General features: G+C 42.1%; 1 protein-coding gene across 1 annotated transcript; it reads left to right on the top strand.

Annotated features, from left to right (window-relative positions):
- On the top strand, positions 1-14,203 carry LOC125888397 (TRPM8 channel-associated factor homolog). The gene is made up of 12 exons (XM_049575743.1): positions 1-84; positions 429-1,094; positions 1,568-1,784; positions 1,915-2,206; positions 5,924-6,225; positions 6,343-6,517; positions 8,635-8,729; positions 8,824-9,034; positions 9,357-9,593; positions 11,061-11,284; positions 11,452-11,565; positions 12,270-14,203. The coding sequence occupies exons 2-12, from the start codon at positions 448-450 to the stop codon at positions 12,510-12,512; spliced, it is 2,757 nt and encodes a 918-aa protein (XP_049431700.1). The 5' UTR covers positions 1-84; positions 429-447; the 3' UTR covers positions 12,513-14,203.
- The last annotated feature ends 39 nt before the right edge of the window (positions 14,204-14,242 follow it).

Here is a 14,242-nt window from a genome sequence, read left to right as displayed (position 1 = left end):
CTTGTCAGATAGTGTCCTTGGTGGATTGCTTGTCTGGAAGACTTTTGTCTAAAAATACAAGCAGAAGGACAATTTGACTTTCAGGTAAAGACAAGAATAACTTTGTGCTTTTTGGTTGTGTTTGGTTGTAATGAAAACCTGCTAACTATTCTCTGGCTCTGGTGACAACAGGTGGACAGCAGCTGATTAACTTTTAGTCTCTGAATAAATTGTAGAATTACATTTTGTTGTTGCAATTTGATTGGTTTAAAAGTATAACACACTAGCCATTATTAGTACACTGCTTTTTGTTTTAATCTCTGGCAGCTCTTTCTTTTCCCACAGGACAACTAACTGACACAACATCAAGGTTTAAATGCATTAACGCATCTGACTTAACACACCTGTTTCTGTCACTCTGCTCTCCGGCCTCTTCATCCAACCTTCAGAGCATCGATCTCTCTCACCATGGCCAACAAGCCCATTGCAAATCCTCATGAAGAGGCCTACATCGCCCTGACGAGAGGCTTGAAAGAGCTGGACCTCCGTAACCCCTGTGAACCCAGTGACCTAGTGCTGATTGGAGACCATGCCTTTCCTTTAGCAATGAACAGCCAAGGCCAGGTCCTGATGGCTGCCTCTCTGTACGGCCGTGGACGGATTGTGGTCATGGGTCATGAGGGCTACATGACCACCTTTCCCGATCTGGTAGAGAACGCTCTGACCTGGCTGAGAGGAGATGGATCCAACAATATGTCTGTTGGAACCAGCCAAAAAGTCAAGGCAGTCGCTGATAACCTCAGCAAGTCCAGCTACGACGCCAAAGTTGTGGGATCCTTCAGTGACAAACTGGGGCTTGGTGTGTATGTGACAGATGCCTACAGCGTTGGTCCACACGCGAAGGAGCTGGTGGCATTTATGAAAGCTGGAGGAGGAGTGCTGATTGGGGGGCAGGCATGGAGCTGGGCTGCAGGTCACCCTAAGGAGAACACGCTGCTGATGTTTGTGGGGAATAAGATTTCTGGTGTGGCAGGGATCTACTTCTCTGAGCACAGAGGTGTGAAGGAATGCCTGCCTGTCTACCCTTCGATCCCATCTTCCTGGATGGCTGTAGTGTGAGTTTATCCTGTACTTCTCTTTTATTGCACATCTAAAAAGGTCCTACTGTCCAAACTGACAACTTTTAATAAAGTTATAAAAGAAAGTTAAATAAAATAAATTTGAATTAATTGCATTTTAAGATAAATCATATTATAATAATATCATTACAACTTTGCCATGGCTGTTTGTCAAAATATTTGTTTTTCAGAAAGCCTCTGTGGCATAGTGGTTAAGTCCCGTAAACCATAACTGCACCCTCCCTGATTCTAGCCTGGCCATGTGCCAACATTTTTCCTGTTTGTCTCCTACACTGTCATTATGCAATAGAAATGACGAAACTTGACAAAGTTACGATAACATATGACCAGAATTTATTTTATTTTTTTTAAATGTGGTTAATATACTTATTCTTTACTGTTATTCTATAATACACTGTATGTCCTTGTCTGCATTTATCTTTCCTTTCTCTTTCCCCTTTCAAAAATAGGATTGGAAAGGATTTTGAGGATGACTTGGAGTTCTTACTTCAGGGAGTTAAAGAATTTGACATCCAGGGTCGTTCAATAGCCTCCGAAGTCTTGGTCCATGGTACACTAGCCTTCCCCATTGGTACCAATGAGAGCGGACAGGCGTTCATGGCAGGAACTTACTATGGGCAGGGACGGGTTATTATCACCACTCATGCAGGATTTATCGGACGAGAGGTAGAGTTAACATTAAATTCACTCACATTTTAGAATTTCTGTCTTTATAGGTCAAATTTATGTTTGTTTTTTTTAGTTGTTTTTTTTACATGATTTATAAACTGCTTTCCTTATCAAAATTTTATCACAGTCACTGGCTCCATTTTGGAAAAATGCCATTCACTGGCTGGATGAAGGCCGGCAGGGGGTTGTTGGTGTGCAAGCAAAAATTCCCCTCAACAATCTCAGCAAGTCGGGGTTGCGGTGTGAGACGACAAGCCTCAGGAAAGACCTGAGTGTGTATGTGTGTTTCGCGAACAGCGACAAACAAGCAGAGGAAATCCTAGAGTTTGTGGCAGAGGGAGGAGGCCTGCTGATTGGTGGACATGCCTGGCACTGGGCTCAGTGTAACCGTGGGCAAAATGTATTAACAGAATTTCCAGGTATGATAATGCACCACCAGAGTTTTATTACATCCTGCCCAGTTCATCCCATGATAATATAACATAATGCATGCTAAGCATATTCCAGGTACCACTGTCTCAGTGCTCATGCTGAGGCACAGCTTAAAATGAATGAATTCTACTTGCTAAGTACAATGTAGCATGTGTTAGAGCACAGGCTGGTTCACAGGAATAAACATTTGTGTTTGTCACTGATGCTGACTCTGTTCTGTTCCCGTGGGCAGCACGCAGAAGGGCAGACAGGTGTGCTCTCTCTGCCTTCCATGCAGGCACGTGGAAGAGGCTTTCTGTGTAGGCCTGAGGAAAGGCAGAGAGGCCCCAGAACAGAGCCATAATGTCAAATATAATACTGCAAATGGAAGTTTTCTTTGACTAAAGTGTTCTTGACTGAACTGAGAAACACATGCTTGAAAGCTTTGAATACGACATGTTCAAGACAAACAGACGCTGGTAAACACAGGCTTAGGAAACAGGATTTGCCAGACTCTACAGAGTTACTGCACAGAGGTGTATACAAATTAAAGACAGGGACAGGAGCTCTAACATTAGATAAATCTGACTGGCGGACTGAGCTGCTGGGCTGGCTGCGATTAACAGGGAAATATGCTTCAGAGTAACCAATGGACTGAATTGTTACAGAGACGGACAAAAGCGTGACTGTGCAGGTAGAACATACAGAGGGTAACAAGGGTCAAAGAAAATTTAGCTGTCTGGATGCTTGCAGAGTTGGCAGGCTAGACGCTGAAAAAATAGTAGTTTGCAGGACATGATCACATGGTATCCGCCTGGTGATAACAGCTTATATACACTAAATAGGGGATTTAAAACCATAATGGCTTGCCCTTTACCCACTATTTGAGACTCAAAGGTCATTGTCATCCAGTCTTGCTGCTGTCCAGCAATCTTACTGGGCACAATCTACACAGTTTCTTTTAATTGTTCACCAGCAATAACAAAATATCAGGCAATAGAACAGTAAATTAAAATGATCTCCATAAAGCAACAATAGAAGAGGACCAATATGTCTGTCCACTTTGACCTGTCTCAGTTTACGCATGAAACATAGACGCTGCAGACCTTTCTGATGAATAGCATCTGTGATCGAATTCCATGTCAGTTTAGCATCTGTTATCATTCCTAAATATTCGTAGTCATCTACCACTTCAGTACCTTTCCTACTGACAGTCACGTGTAGGCGGTTTTGTTTGCAGTCCTAAACTCAAAGATGATTTCTTTTGTTTTCTTGATGTTCAAATGAAGAAGAGTATCATCATCATCTTAAATCAAACCCACGAATGCTGTGTCATCAGCAAATTCAATAGTGACATGATCAGATGTGTTGCTGCGACATTCCTCAGTGTAGAGAGTAACTAAAGCTGGTGAAATAGTGCTCCCTTGTGGAGCCCCAGTATTATGACCACTGGAGTTGTTGGTACAGTTGCTGCAGAGGAAGGTGCCAAATACAGGCATGCAGAGAAGGTGCTGGCTGGTTTGTTTAATCCTTTAAAACCTGAGCAAATTAGACTGATTCCTTTCAAGTACACACAACAAAGGCAAAGAGCCGCTTTACAAGAAATGACCCAAAAATTAGCAAGAAATTAGACAATGTTACAGATTTTGTCTGTAATATAAATTTAATAATACAATTATTATAACCATGACTACATTTTTCTGGGCATTTCCTTTTTTTGGATAGTTTTCTAATAATTTCCCCACTCTTTGTTTTCTTTTTCAGGTTATTTTTCTTGTCACGTTTACTGTTTTCATGCAGTTTCAGTGACATTTCGTGTCAAGTTGCTCATTGCCTTTTTTTAGCAAGTTTTGCTTGTGAGAGGCACCTGAATGCAGCACAAGAAAACTGATGTCTCTCCAGGTTTCAAAGGGTTAATTGAAGCAGAATACATCTGCAGAGAGGCCAGAGTACTGGGCAGCAGGTCAGCTGAGGCACTGGGCATCGCAGAGAAACTGTAGAGTGAACAGCCTGGGGAACTGTGTGGTCCTGGCCCACATGACATAACTTATCTGCATCCAGGGGCTGTGTTAGTGTGAGTCATTGAACGTGCCAAGCCAAAGGTGCATAGCAGCAAACCAACATCAGGATGTGTATCAGTCTAACCTGCTGCTCAGAACGGCTGTGACACTCAACAAAAATGGTGCGAGAAGAACACAAAAGCAGTTTTTTAGCTCATCATCATAGGGGAACCTGTTTTAATGCTGTATGGGACCCATCTTTCAAATGTGCTGTGCAGTGCTTTTTTGAAACAGTGCTTTATGAATCATTAGAGGTGCCATCTAGCACTGTATTGTTTTTAAAAAAAATTATTAAGGGGGCCCTTGAATGATGCCTAATAATATTATGGACGAGTCAGTATGTTTCTACTACCCTTTTTCCATTGTCACTCTTGGCTGCACCAAGTAAAGCCATGCTAGGCCAATTTGCGTTTCCTTTGTCTGTTTAGACAAGCTGTGCCGCGCCAAGTCACGCCAGAGATGGACCCTCTCAAGAGTAGGTCCAAAAGCCAGGCTTCCTGTTTTTACTTTAGAAATCTGCTTTATTTCACTTTCACATTCGCTATCAGCCGTATTAGAAGCTGCTGCTCGATAACTCAACATTTCCTTATTTTGCTGCCTCACAATAAAAGTTTATACATAACAAAATAACAGGGGACTTTTATTGTGACGAATCTATAGGAGACTAAATGTGTTCTTATTAAATTGGCAGAACTTTGTTAGCAGCTTTTCTCCAATAAAGGCAAGTGTATTAATACAGCAGGCAGGAAAGTAAAAGCAGAAGCAGCCACAGTGAGATGTTGATGAAGAGCTGCAGACAACAGGCTCTTACTGCACCTCTGCAAACAGCTCACCTCCAACAGGTAAACTTCTTTTACCTGCCCTGCTGTGGACAAACACATGCAGAAAAAAGTAACAGGGGACTTCAGCCGAGTATTAACCCTCTGTTTTTAAACATCATCACTCAAGACAGACCATCATCATTAAGACACACCTTCAAGAAAGTTGCCCCGTTGTAATGGAAATGCATATCCCTGCTGTGCTGGGCTGACGGCCCTAGCCAACCCAAGCCAAGGCAAGCCAGCCCATGACTGTCGAAAAAGGGTATAAATGACATTTTTAACTAAACTTATTAAACGTGGTGGTAGAGAACCTCTAAAGGGCTTCAAGGGGGCACCTAAAAAAAATATTTGTGTAGCAGCGGTGGTGTGTAGCACCTAAATCCATCCCTAAGAACCACTGAGGTACCAACATTTTTCTGTGTGTAGACTTTCTCTCACTGGTAGCTGATATAACACGCCGCCACCAACACAGTCCCCTGCGGTGTCTTAACACAGGCTGTTTTTTGGTCTGTATCCCTCCGATACTGTCAGGCTGGAAGACATGAACAACAGAGCTAGAGCACTTGACAACTTAAAAAAAGGACAGAGTGGTCTGCAAAGGGCCTCTAGGCTGTTTCTGTGAACACTGGAAGATAGAAAGCCAATGGCCCATAAAGGACATCTGCTATGAGTCAGGCTGGCTCTGCCACAGACCAACCACAAGAAACCTATTGCTTTATATATGTATCACACCTGCATAAACTTAAATCTAAAAGTTCTTATAACCTACCCAGTCCCACCCTGAAAACAAGTTTGAACAATAAAACACAGTGGATCAACCTGGGTTTTTTGGAATGTCTTTCAGGAAACAAGATCCTGAACCCAATGGGCTTGAGCCTGCTGGGTACAATGATCAAAGGAGGGACCTACAAGGCCCCTGTGCCAAGCCAGGCCATCAAAGACAACTACTACTTCCGCCACCTTCTACACCGCTTTGCCCGTCATGTGACCCAGGGGGAGAAACTCAGCAAACAGGAAGAGGAAAACCTTAAAAAGCTGGGCTTTGACTGCGCCACCTACTTGACAATGGAGGCTCATGACTGCCCCTTCTATAAACAGGTTGTGGCCTCCCTCACTGACATCTTGACTAAGTCAGGCATGCCACAGGTATGTAGACAAAATGACGTAAGAGCTTTATAAAATATAGAACAGTAGAACAGCACAAAGCTGACAACCAGACAAATTCGTTACTGCAACATCTCTGATGATGCATTTTCTTTCAAGGTGTGTGACAAGTGTCCCGTGAAGAATCCCAAAGACCACATGCTCCTCACTCTGGGGCCAGCGGTGTATAAGGCTTGCCCAGATCCTGATGCCCTCCTGCCCTACCTCATCAAGCAAAACCCTGTGATGCCAGTTGTCTACAACCACAAGATAAAGATAGATGTTGACACAGCAGGTAAGACCTTGTCGTCATGAGCTATTTATGAGCTCATCCTGTGGGCTAAAAAGCATGTGCACACTTGTAATTGTGATTCATTGACATAATTTGCAGGGAAAACTGAATTCAGTCTGTTGAAGTAAAGTATTGTCACATTGCACTTACCTACAGACCTCACTGGCTATGTTTACATGCACTCTAATATTCAACTATTGCGCCTAATATGTCAATATTCTCAATTTGATGTGGGTCATGCAAACAGCATAGACTGTTTAGACTTTCCAAACTGGGCTTTTATCGTATTTAGCATTTTCCAATTAAGATGAGGGATATGCAGCTATGATTTGGGTTTTAAGAGCATTTTTTGGACATGAATACAACACAGTTCAATGGTGTTCATTATGTCTTTAGTTTCTGATAATGACTTTAGTTGTTCTGTTATCTCAGACCTGTTAGGATGTTACATACCTTGACATGTTTTGGCAGAAACTTCCACTTTCCTCAGAAGTGTCACTTGGTGGTGGTTGTGACGCATTTTTATCAGCTGATCTGTCAATCAGCTGATATTAGGGAAGCATTTATGGGCCACTGGCTTTCTATCTTCCTTCTTTATCTCAGACATGTTAGGATGTTACATACCTTGACATGTTTCGGCAGAAACTTCCACTTTCCTCAGAAGTGTCACTTGGTAGTGGTTGTGATGCGTCTTTATCAGCTGATCTGTCAATCAGACAATATTAGGGAGGCATAACCATCCTTTTTGACAGGACGGTTACGCCACCAGCTATCTGAGGAAGGTGGAAGTTTCCGCCGAAACATGTCAAGGTATGTAACATCCTAACATGTCTGAGAAAAAAGTCTAAAGTCATTATGAATACAACATATTTTGAATATGTACCTCCATCTAGGGCTTTTACCTTACTTTGTCACAAATGGCCTCTTGTCCTTTTACAGTCAGTTCTGTGCATTTTCATGGATATGTTGCGCACAAACCAACCTGCCAACAGTTTGCAAGGCATGTGTAGAGATTCATGCCCATGAGAAAATCCCATAACTGTTTTAGTAGTTGGATGTGGCTCTTTGTAATTGTTTTAAATGAGAATGAAGCTTTTTGCTCAATGTTTTTGCGTTGGTACGCGTATCTAGGCCCCTGGCATTTTTGCGGGAGCGCTCTGAACTCCTCAAGTTGAAAAAACTTCAACTCAGAGCAGAAAAGTGCCCCATGTCAACTCTGCTTTTCTCACATTATTCAATCAGATGATCTCAGAGACAGGCCTTCTGTGGTGGTCACAACAACAAGTTTACAGTTGGTAAACAATGGAGGAGAAACTGGTGGTAACGGTTGCTGGATACCCAGAGCTATGCGACTTTACAAACTGCAGTTACCACCATCTCAGTAGAAAACAGCAGGCGTGGAAGCATGTAAGTGCAGTACTTGAAACACCCATCATGGAGGAGAAGCTCCTGGACCAACTGATGGTACTCCCCTTGATCCACCCTCTTTTTTAGGGTCTCATGTACCCACACAGATCTCTTTCCCTGTGTCCAACAAACTCTTTGATGACAGCCTCTTACCCTCAACCAGAGCTACAGCGAGTACCCTCTGCCTCAACATATTAGGAACTAGCTTCTAATTACTGTACTGTGACTAGTGGCAATGTGGTGTGCCTTGCTTTTTTCAACCTGCAAAACACTTTGTGTGTGATCAGGGACTTATATATCAACAGGTTTTTGGATACTCCAAATATGGTATATAATACCAAATATCGCCGACCTTTTCAAGAAGGTGGTTGAAGGTATGAAAGAAGAAGACAAAGATACAAGATGACGAACAGCTCCAGCTGTTCCACTTTTTCATATTTTGATGTCAGAAACGATATGCTAGGGCATGTTAATTGGATGTATGCATGTAAACAGGACTATTAGTGAAATTAATTTTTATTATCCATGTGAACAGCTTAGCAGGAGTGTTGTCTTTTTCAGAATAAGGGCAAAAATCTACATATTTTGTGCATATAAACATAATCACTGTTAAGAAGGAGAAAGGTAGGATGTGTTTGTTAGGGTTAGGGTTCCGTATACAAGTAAACATGACTGAGTGTAACTTTTGCTGCTGCTGTGTCTGTGTGTGTCAGGAGGGGAGGAGTGGTTCAGTACAGGTCTCTACCTCTCTCCTGGTATGAAGACCTACATGGCCCTGCCAGCGGAGATCGTCAACAAGGACTGGAAGGTGCTGTACACAAAATTGAGTCAAGAAGGTTATAAAAGTATGAACCACCCAGGCCTACTCACAATCATTAACACATGCTCTATGTCTTCCTCAGATCCAGATAGGCTGTCAAACAGACTATCTCAAATCTCCAGTGCTGAAGAGAGCACCGTGTGTTCATGAGCGATTTCCAATAACCTCAGAGATGATGCAGGTGTGGAACCTGTGGGGGGGACTCATCTATCTGGTGGCTCCACCCAAAACAAAACTGGATGGGGTAGAGGTCACAGTGCAGATGGCTGTACCTGCGCCATATTATAAATCTGGTGAGTCTGTTGAGGTGACACTGTGGTTTGTGTCTGCTGATGTGAGTAAATGGCAGGCCTGTAGGGATACATATGGTTGTTTTGGGATTTGGGGAAGTCCAAGTAAGAAAATCTTGTTCAACATCTAATGTAATCTCATTAGTTCTCATCAAACATCGCTTGTGTGCCGGGACAATTTAAGTGAAACAATTTTCGGTTTAGCAGGTGTCCTTCAAAAATGTATAAAAAGGTTCCCTCAAACTAAACTGAAAAAATAATTGTGGAATAACAAAATAGCTTGTCCCTCAGTTATTTGAATGCACCCATCTCTTTGTTCTTTCAGGCGTGACAACACCTGCCGATTGGTCACTGCTGCGCACAGCTCCTGCACCCTGGGCAGAGCTGGAGATGGAAAACATCATCCTCACAGTACCATCAGATGTTGTTCGGAACATGGAGCGCCCTGATGAGGTGGCAGCGCTTTGGGATGACATCATGAGGACTATTGCTGACCTGGCTGCTGTACCACATAAATTTCCTCGCAAGGAACGCTTTGTAGCAGATGTGCAGATTTCCCATGGTAAGTTCATTTGACTTTGACACTGCACATGCCTGTTCCTTATTTGTTTATCCTGTTGAGAGTCTCACAAAGGTGAAGCCTGTCCTAACTCACGATGGCTCACCAGTCTATCGTAGGACTAACATAAATAGACAGACAACAAATGAAACTGCATGTCCATGTTGACTTCTTGCAAGGCTTTGTGCAAGCCATTGCATTTAGAAAATTCTGCAAACAGTACTACAGTATCATAAAATAACAGGACTCTCAGGGACAGCACATGACATATGATGCATACTCCATCAGGACAATGTGTTTGGTTCAAAAATTATAACTTGTTTAACCCTAACCATTCCTGTAAAATTAGCCTAAACACCCGTGTACCCAAAGTAAGTGTCTGCCGGCTAATGTGAAAATGATGCAACAGCAGTGCGTCAATTTTGAAACTGTGCGTTTGTTAGTGTTCTGGAAGAGATATTGATTGTACCTGTGATCATATCTTGAAATGGTTTGCATCAATTGAATCACAAGAATTTTAGCTTCCCAAAAATCTGTCACATGAGTAACCACCTAACTTTAAGGGGCAAAATTCAGAGCATATGAGTGGTCTGCACAGGTCCTCAGCACGGAGGTGGCTGAGCCGGCAGCTAGCAGCTAATGGTGCTAACTGCATAAACAGCTCTAACAATGGTAACAGTGCTGACAGAGCTGACAGTGTTAACTGGGAAGAACTGGAGGGTGGACTCTACGCTTCCAAGATACCGCTATCCTGATATTAGCAATAACCGTGGTATGAGAGCAGTGCAAAGCGGTGGTCAGTGGGATACAGACATGCACTATCATGCACGTGTGGCCGGAGTGGCTCCCCACAACAAACCATGGAGAAGCTCGGATTATAACACACACATGTCATTACGTCATTATTCCACTGATAGGGCCCATGGGCAGACTGTTGGAATTTCCATCCATCCATTTTCATCTGTGTATCTGGGCCAGGGTCATGGGGGCAGCAGGCCGAGCAAAGCATCCCAAGCCTCCCTCTTCGCAGCAGCGATCTTCCAGCTCCTGCAGATGAGATATGTAATCTGTCCAGTGTGTCCTGGGTCTACCCTGGGGCCTCCCACCAGATGCCCAAACCACCTCAACTGACCCCTTTTGACACAAAGGAGCAGCAGCTCTACTTCGAGCTCCCTTTGGATGTCCGAGCTCCTTACCCTATCTCTAAGGCTGAGCCCAGCCACCCCACTGAGGAAACTCATTTCGGCCGCTCATTTAATTTCACTGTTGGAATTTTAAGAGCTTAAAAAATTAAATTAGAAGTTTAGTAACAACAACAAATGCTAATATGAGGCCTGTGGTTTATGCTTTGCTCTGAAAGCATGCACTTGAATTAAAATATATAGTCCGACTATATTTCTCTACCACAGATATGGAACACTGGAGATCCACTGTTAACACTGTTTGTTTTTCTGATTTTTATCCTTTCAGGTTTCATGCATGCAGGTTATCCTGTCATGGCATACAAAGGCACAGCATCTGTGCTGGTCAACCCTGAGTACATTAGGACTAAAGGCATGTGGGGGCCCATCCATGAACTGGGACACAACCAACAGAGAGCCTGCTGGGAGTTTCGACCACACACCACTGAGTGTACATGCAACCTGTGGTCAGTGTACGTGCACGAGGAGCTGTTTGGTATCAACAGGGCAAAGGTGGAGTGAATTATTTTTACTTTTTGTTGACAAAACAACTTAGACCAATGATTAGAAAAGTTGGTCTTAACATGTGTAGTGACGTGTTTTCATATCAATAGATGTTACAAAAGACAACTGGGATTCCTTTGTTTACCATTCATATCATTTATTCTTGTTCAATGCAGGCTCATGGAGCTATGACTGCAGAAAATCGAAACAACCGAGCAGAGCAGTACGCCAAGGGCGGCAAGAACCTCAAAGACTGGAGCATGTGGGTGGCCCTGGAGACATACATGCAGGTGAGAGATAATTACTGTACATTACAGCCTATAGAGAAGCTTTATCACATAGAGGAGTACACATTTAAACACAACCACACCTCTTAAAGGGAAAAAAAATCAACAAGATATGATCACAAGACAATATCACTAATCTATATAGTGCTTCTCTACTTTAACAAACAAAGCTCTTTACAATTGGCCTCTCATTCATCCATTCATACACACGCTCGCACACAGATGGTGACAGAGCTGCCATGCAAGGCGCTGGTCCATCTTGCCCAAGGACACATTGACATGTGGATACCAATCACTAAGCATCTGTTTGCTAGATTTAATACCAAAGTATGTCTAAAGAAAAGTCAATGCGCTTTGACTTAGATTTTTGAAGTTCAGCTTGTGTTATTAACCAATATGTGATGCGCACATGCTTTAAGAATTGCATTTTGAATTGCTAATTTGTCATATTGTCAAGAATATCATTATAACAAAAAACCCTGAAATATCATGATATTATTTTAGGGCCATATCACCCAGCTTTATTGGATATGTGTTTCATTCAGGTCAGATGTGTTAGCCTTTTAAAGGTTTCGCTTTTAGCTGTTTGGCGCCACCATCAGGGTGGTTTGGGTTAGATGCATTTGCACATCATTCCCAGTTATGGGGCAGAGTTTCATGTCTGTGGATTAATGGCAGCTCTTGGCAAATCCTCTCCTTCCATGTAGCTCCAGGATAAATTTGGCTGGGATGCCTTTAAGAAGGTGTTTGCTGCTTACCACAAGATGAGCACCTTTCCGAAGGACAACAAAGGGAAGATGAACCTGTATGCTGAGACGTTCTCCCAGGCTGTGGGGATGAACCTGTGTGGATTCTGTAAGTCCTGGGGCTGGCCCATTGAAACAGCCACTGAGGAGAAACTCTCCGACCTGCCTCCCTGGAGCGACCACCCCATGGTCAAGTATGACTGAACTACTTCAGACTGCTGCAATTCAAAAGTGTAGAGGCATGGGTTCAATAATATGGAGCCCTAAAAGTCCTAAAAGGTGATTTTATTTTTATTTTGTGCACACAAGATGATGAACTACGGTGCACAAGTTAATTATCTTGTACAAATAAATTATCATCTTATGAGCACAAGATTAAAAAAATCACTTTACGGGACTCTATAATCTTCACATTGAGTATTTAGTGGGTGGTAGATTCAGCTGACTTTGTTTCCTTTAGTTGCTGTTGTATTTTTTTTTTTTTTTGTAATTTTTTTTTGTTTCAAAAAGAAACAGGGAATACATAGATGACTATACTACTTTTAGTGTGCAGGATTTAGTGGGATATATTGGCAGAATGGAACATCATATTCATAATTACATTTATATATATTTTTATTATTTTAAACTGAGAACTGTTGTGTTTTTGTGACCTTAGAATGATATGTGTCTACATACAGGGTCCTCTTCCACTAAGTTTGCCCTGTCTTTTCTACAATAGCCCAAAACAGACAATCCACACTGTGGTTTTGTCTGACTGAAGGGAATGTATATAGCGCAGAAAGAGGACTTCACAACAATTGACATTAGTTTTTGGAATAATGAGCTGTTAGAGAAACACGCTTTCAGTCCAATGGGACATGTTTGAGATTATGGGGATTTGAAATTGTGGGCCATCGGAACAACAGCATGGCACCGCTATTGTTTACTGTGGGCAAAGAATGTACGTGTAAAACAAAAACCCAGAGGCCATGTATCAGACACAATTATTGTCAGGTTTAAACTGAAACTGTACCCTTGCTTTACTCCATCATGCAAAGTTAGTCATGCAGCAAGATGTTTGGAAGATTTTTAACTTTACAGGAAGCATCTTCCAGTGAAAGCTTCCTGTTCGGGTCATATCAACTCTCATGCTTTTACAGATGTGTGGATGATTCATGTGATACATTCATGGTAAGTGACTCAGGCTGTGGGGGATGCACATTGAGGTTTGATAAGGGAGAGACAAAGAGAGAGTGTAAGACAACAAGATGAGGTGTGGCGTGTCCCGTGGTGGCTGATTCTTTCCAATTATTCAAGAAAATAATAGAATTTGTGTTGTGAGCAACAAGGCAATGTGTGGATACAGCCTCAGTCTGTCCTGAGTAGACACTCACATATATCATGCAGGACTCTCCTCCTCTCTGTATTTGAAATTTGTGTGGGAAGAACCACAATTTGAGGACTATGGCTGTGTGTGGTGTGTATTTGTGTTTGTTAATTATGAATTATATTTTAAACTAATGTAAATATGTTACAAAGACATTATACATGCAAAAAAATACTCCTATCTCTCTCTCTATCTATCAGTACAGTCACTGAATACAATGAATAAAACTAAACACTTTTGCCATTAACGATTATCTGTCAAGATGTCAACACTGTAGAAAATTATTGGGTGTTTTTTTGTTCCTTTTTCTTTCTTTTTCATTATGTGTCCCTCCATTATGTTTATTGGCGCTGAGTAAGACCATGTATACCCCCTATTTTTACTTTAGAAATCTGCTTTATTATACTTTCACTTTCACGTTCAGTATGAGCTGTGTTAGAGGTTGTGTGAAGTTGCTGCTCGAAACTCAACATTTCCATATTGTGATGTTTCACAATAAAAGTTTACACATAACAAAATACAAGAGGGTTTTTATTGTGAAGAACCTACAGGAAACAAAATGTGT

The sequence above is a fragment of the Epinephelus fuscoguttatus genome, linkage group LG5 (assembly GCF_011397635.1).
Source record: "Epinephelus fuscoguttatus linkage group LG5, E.fuscoguttatus.final_Chr_v1".
In the NCBI taxonomy this organism is placed as follows: Eukaryota; Metazoa; Chordata; class Actinopteri; order Perciformes; family Serranidae; genus Epinephelus; species Epinephelus fuscoguttatus.
This window is presented reverse-complemented; position numbering and strand designations above follow the sequence as displayed.

Excerpts from the sequence above, each read along its gene's own strand:
- LOC125888397 (XM_049575743.1), top strand. The coding sequence starts at position 448 with ATGGCCAACAAGCCCATTGCAAATCCTCATGAAGAGGCCTACATCGCC. Across the intron at positions 6,226-6,342 it reads CTAAGTCAGGCATGCCACAG|GTGTGTGACAAGTGTCCCGT; the intron begins GTATGTAGACAA and ends TTTTCTTTCAAG. Across the intron at positions 11,285-11,451 it reads TTGGTATCAACAGGGCAAAG|GCTCATGGAGCTATGACTGC; the intron begins GTGGAGTGAATT and ends TGTTCAATGCAG.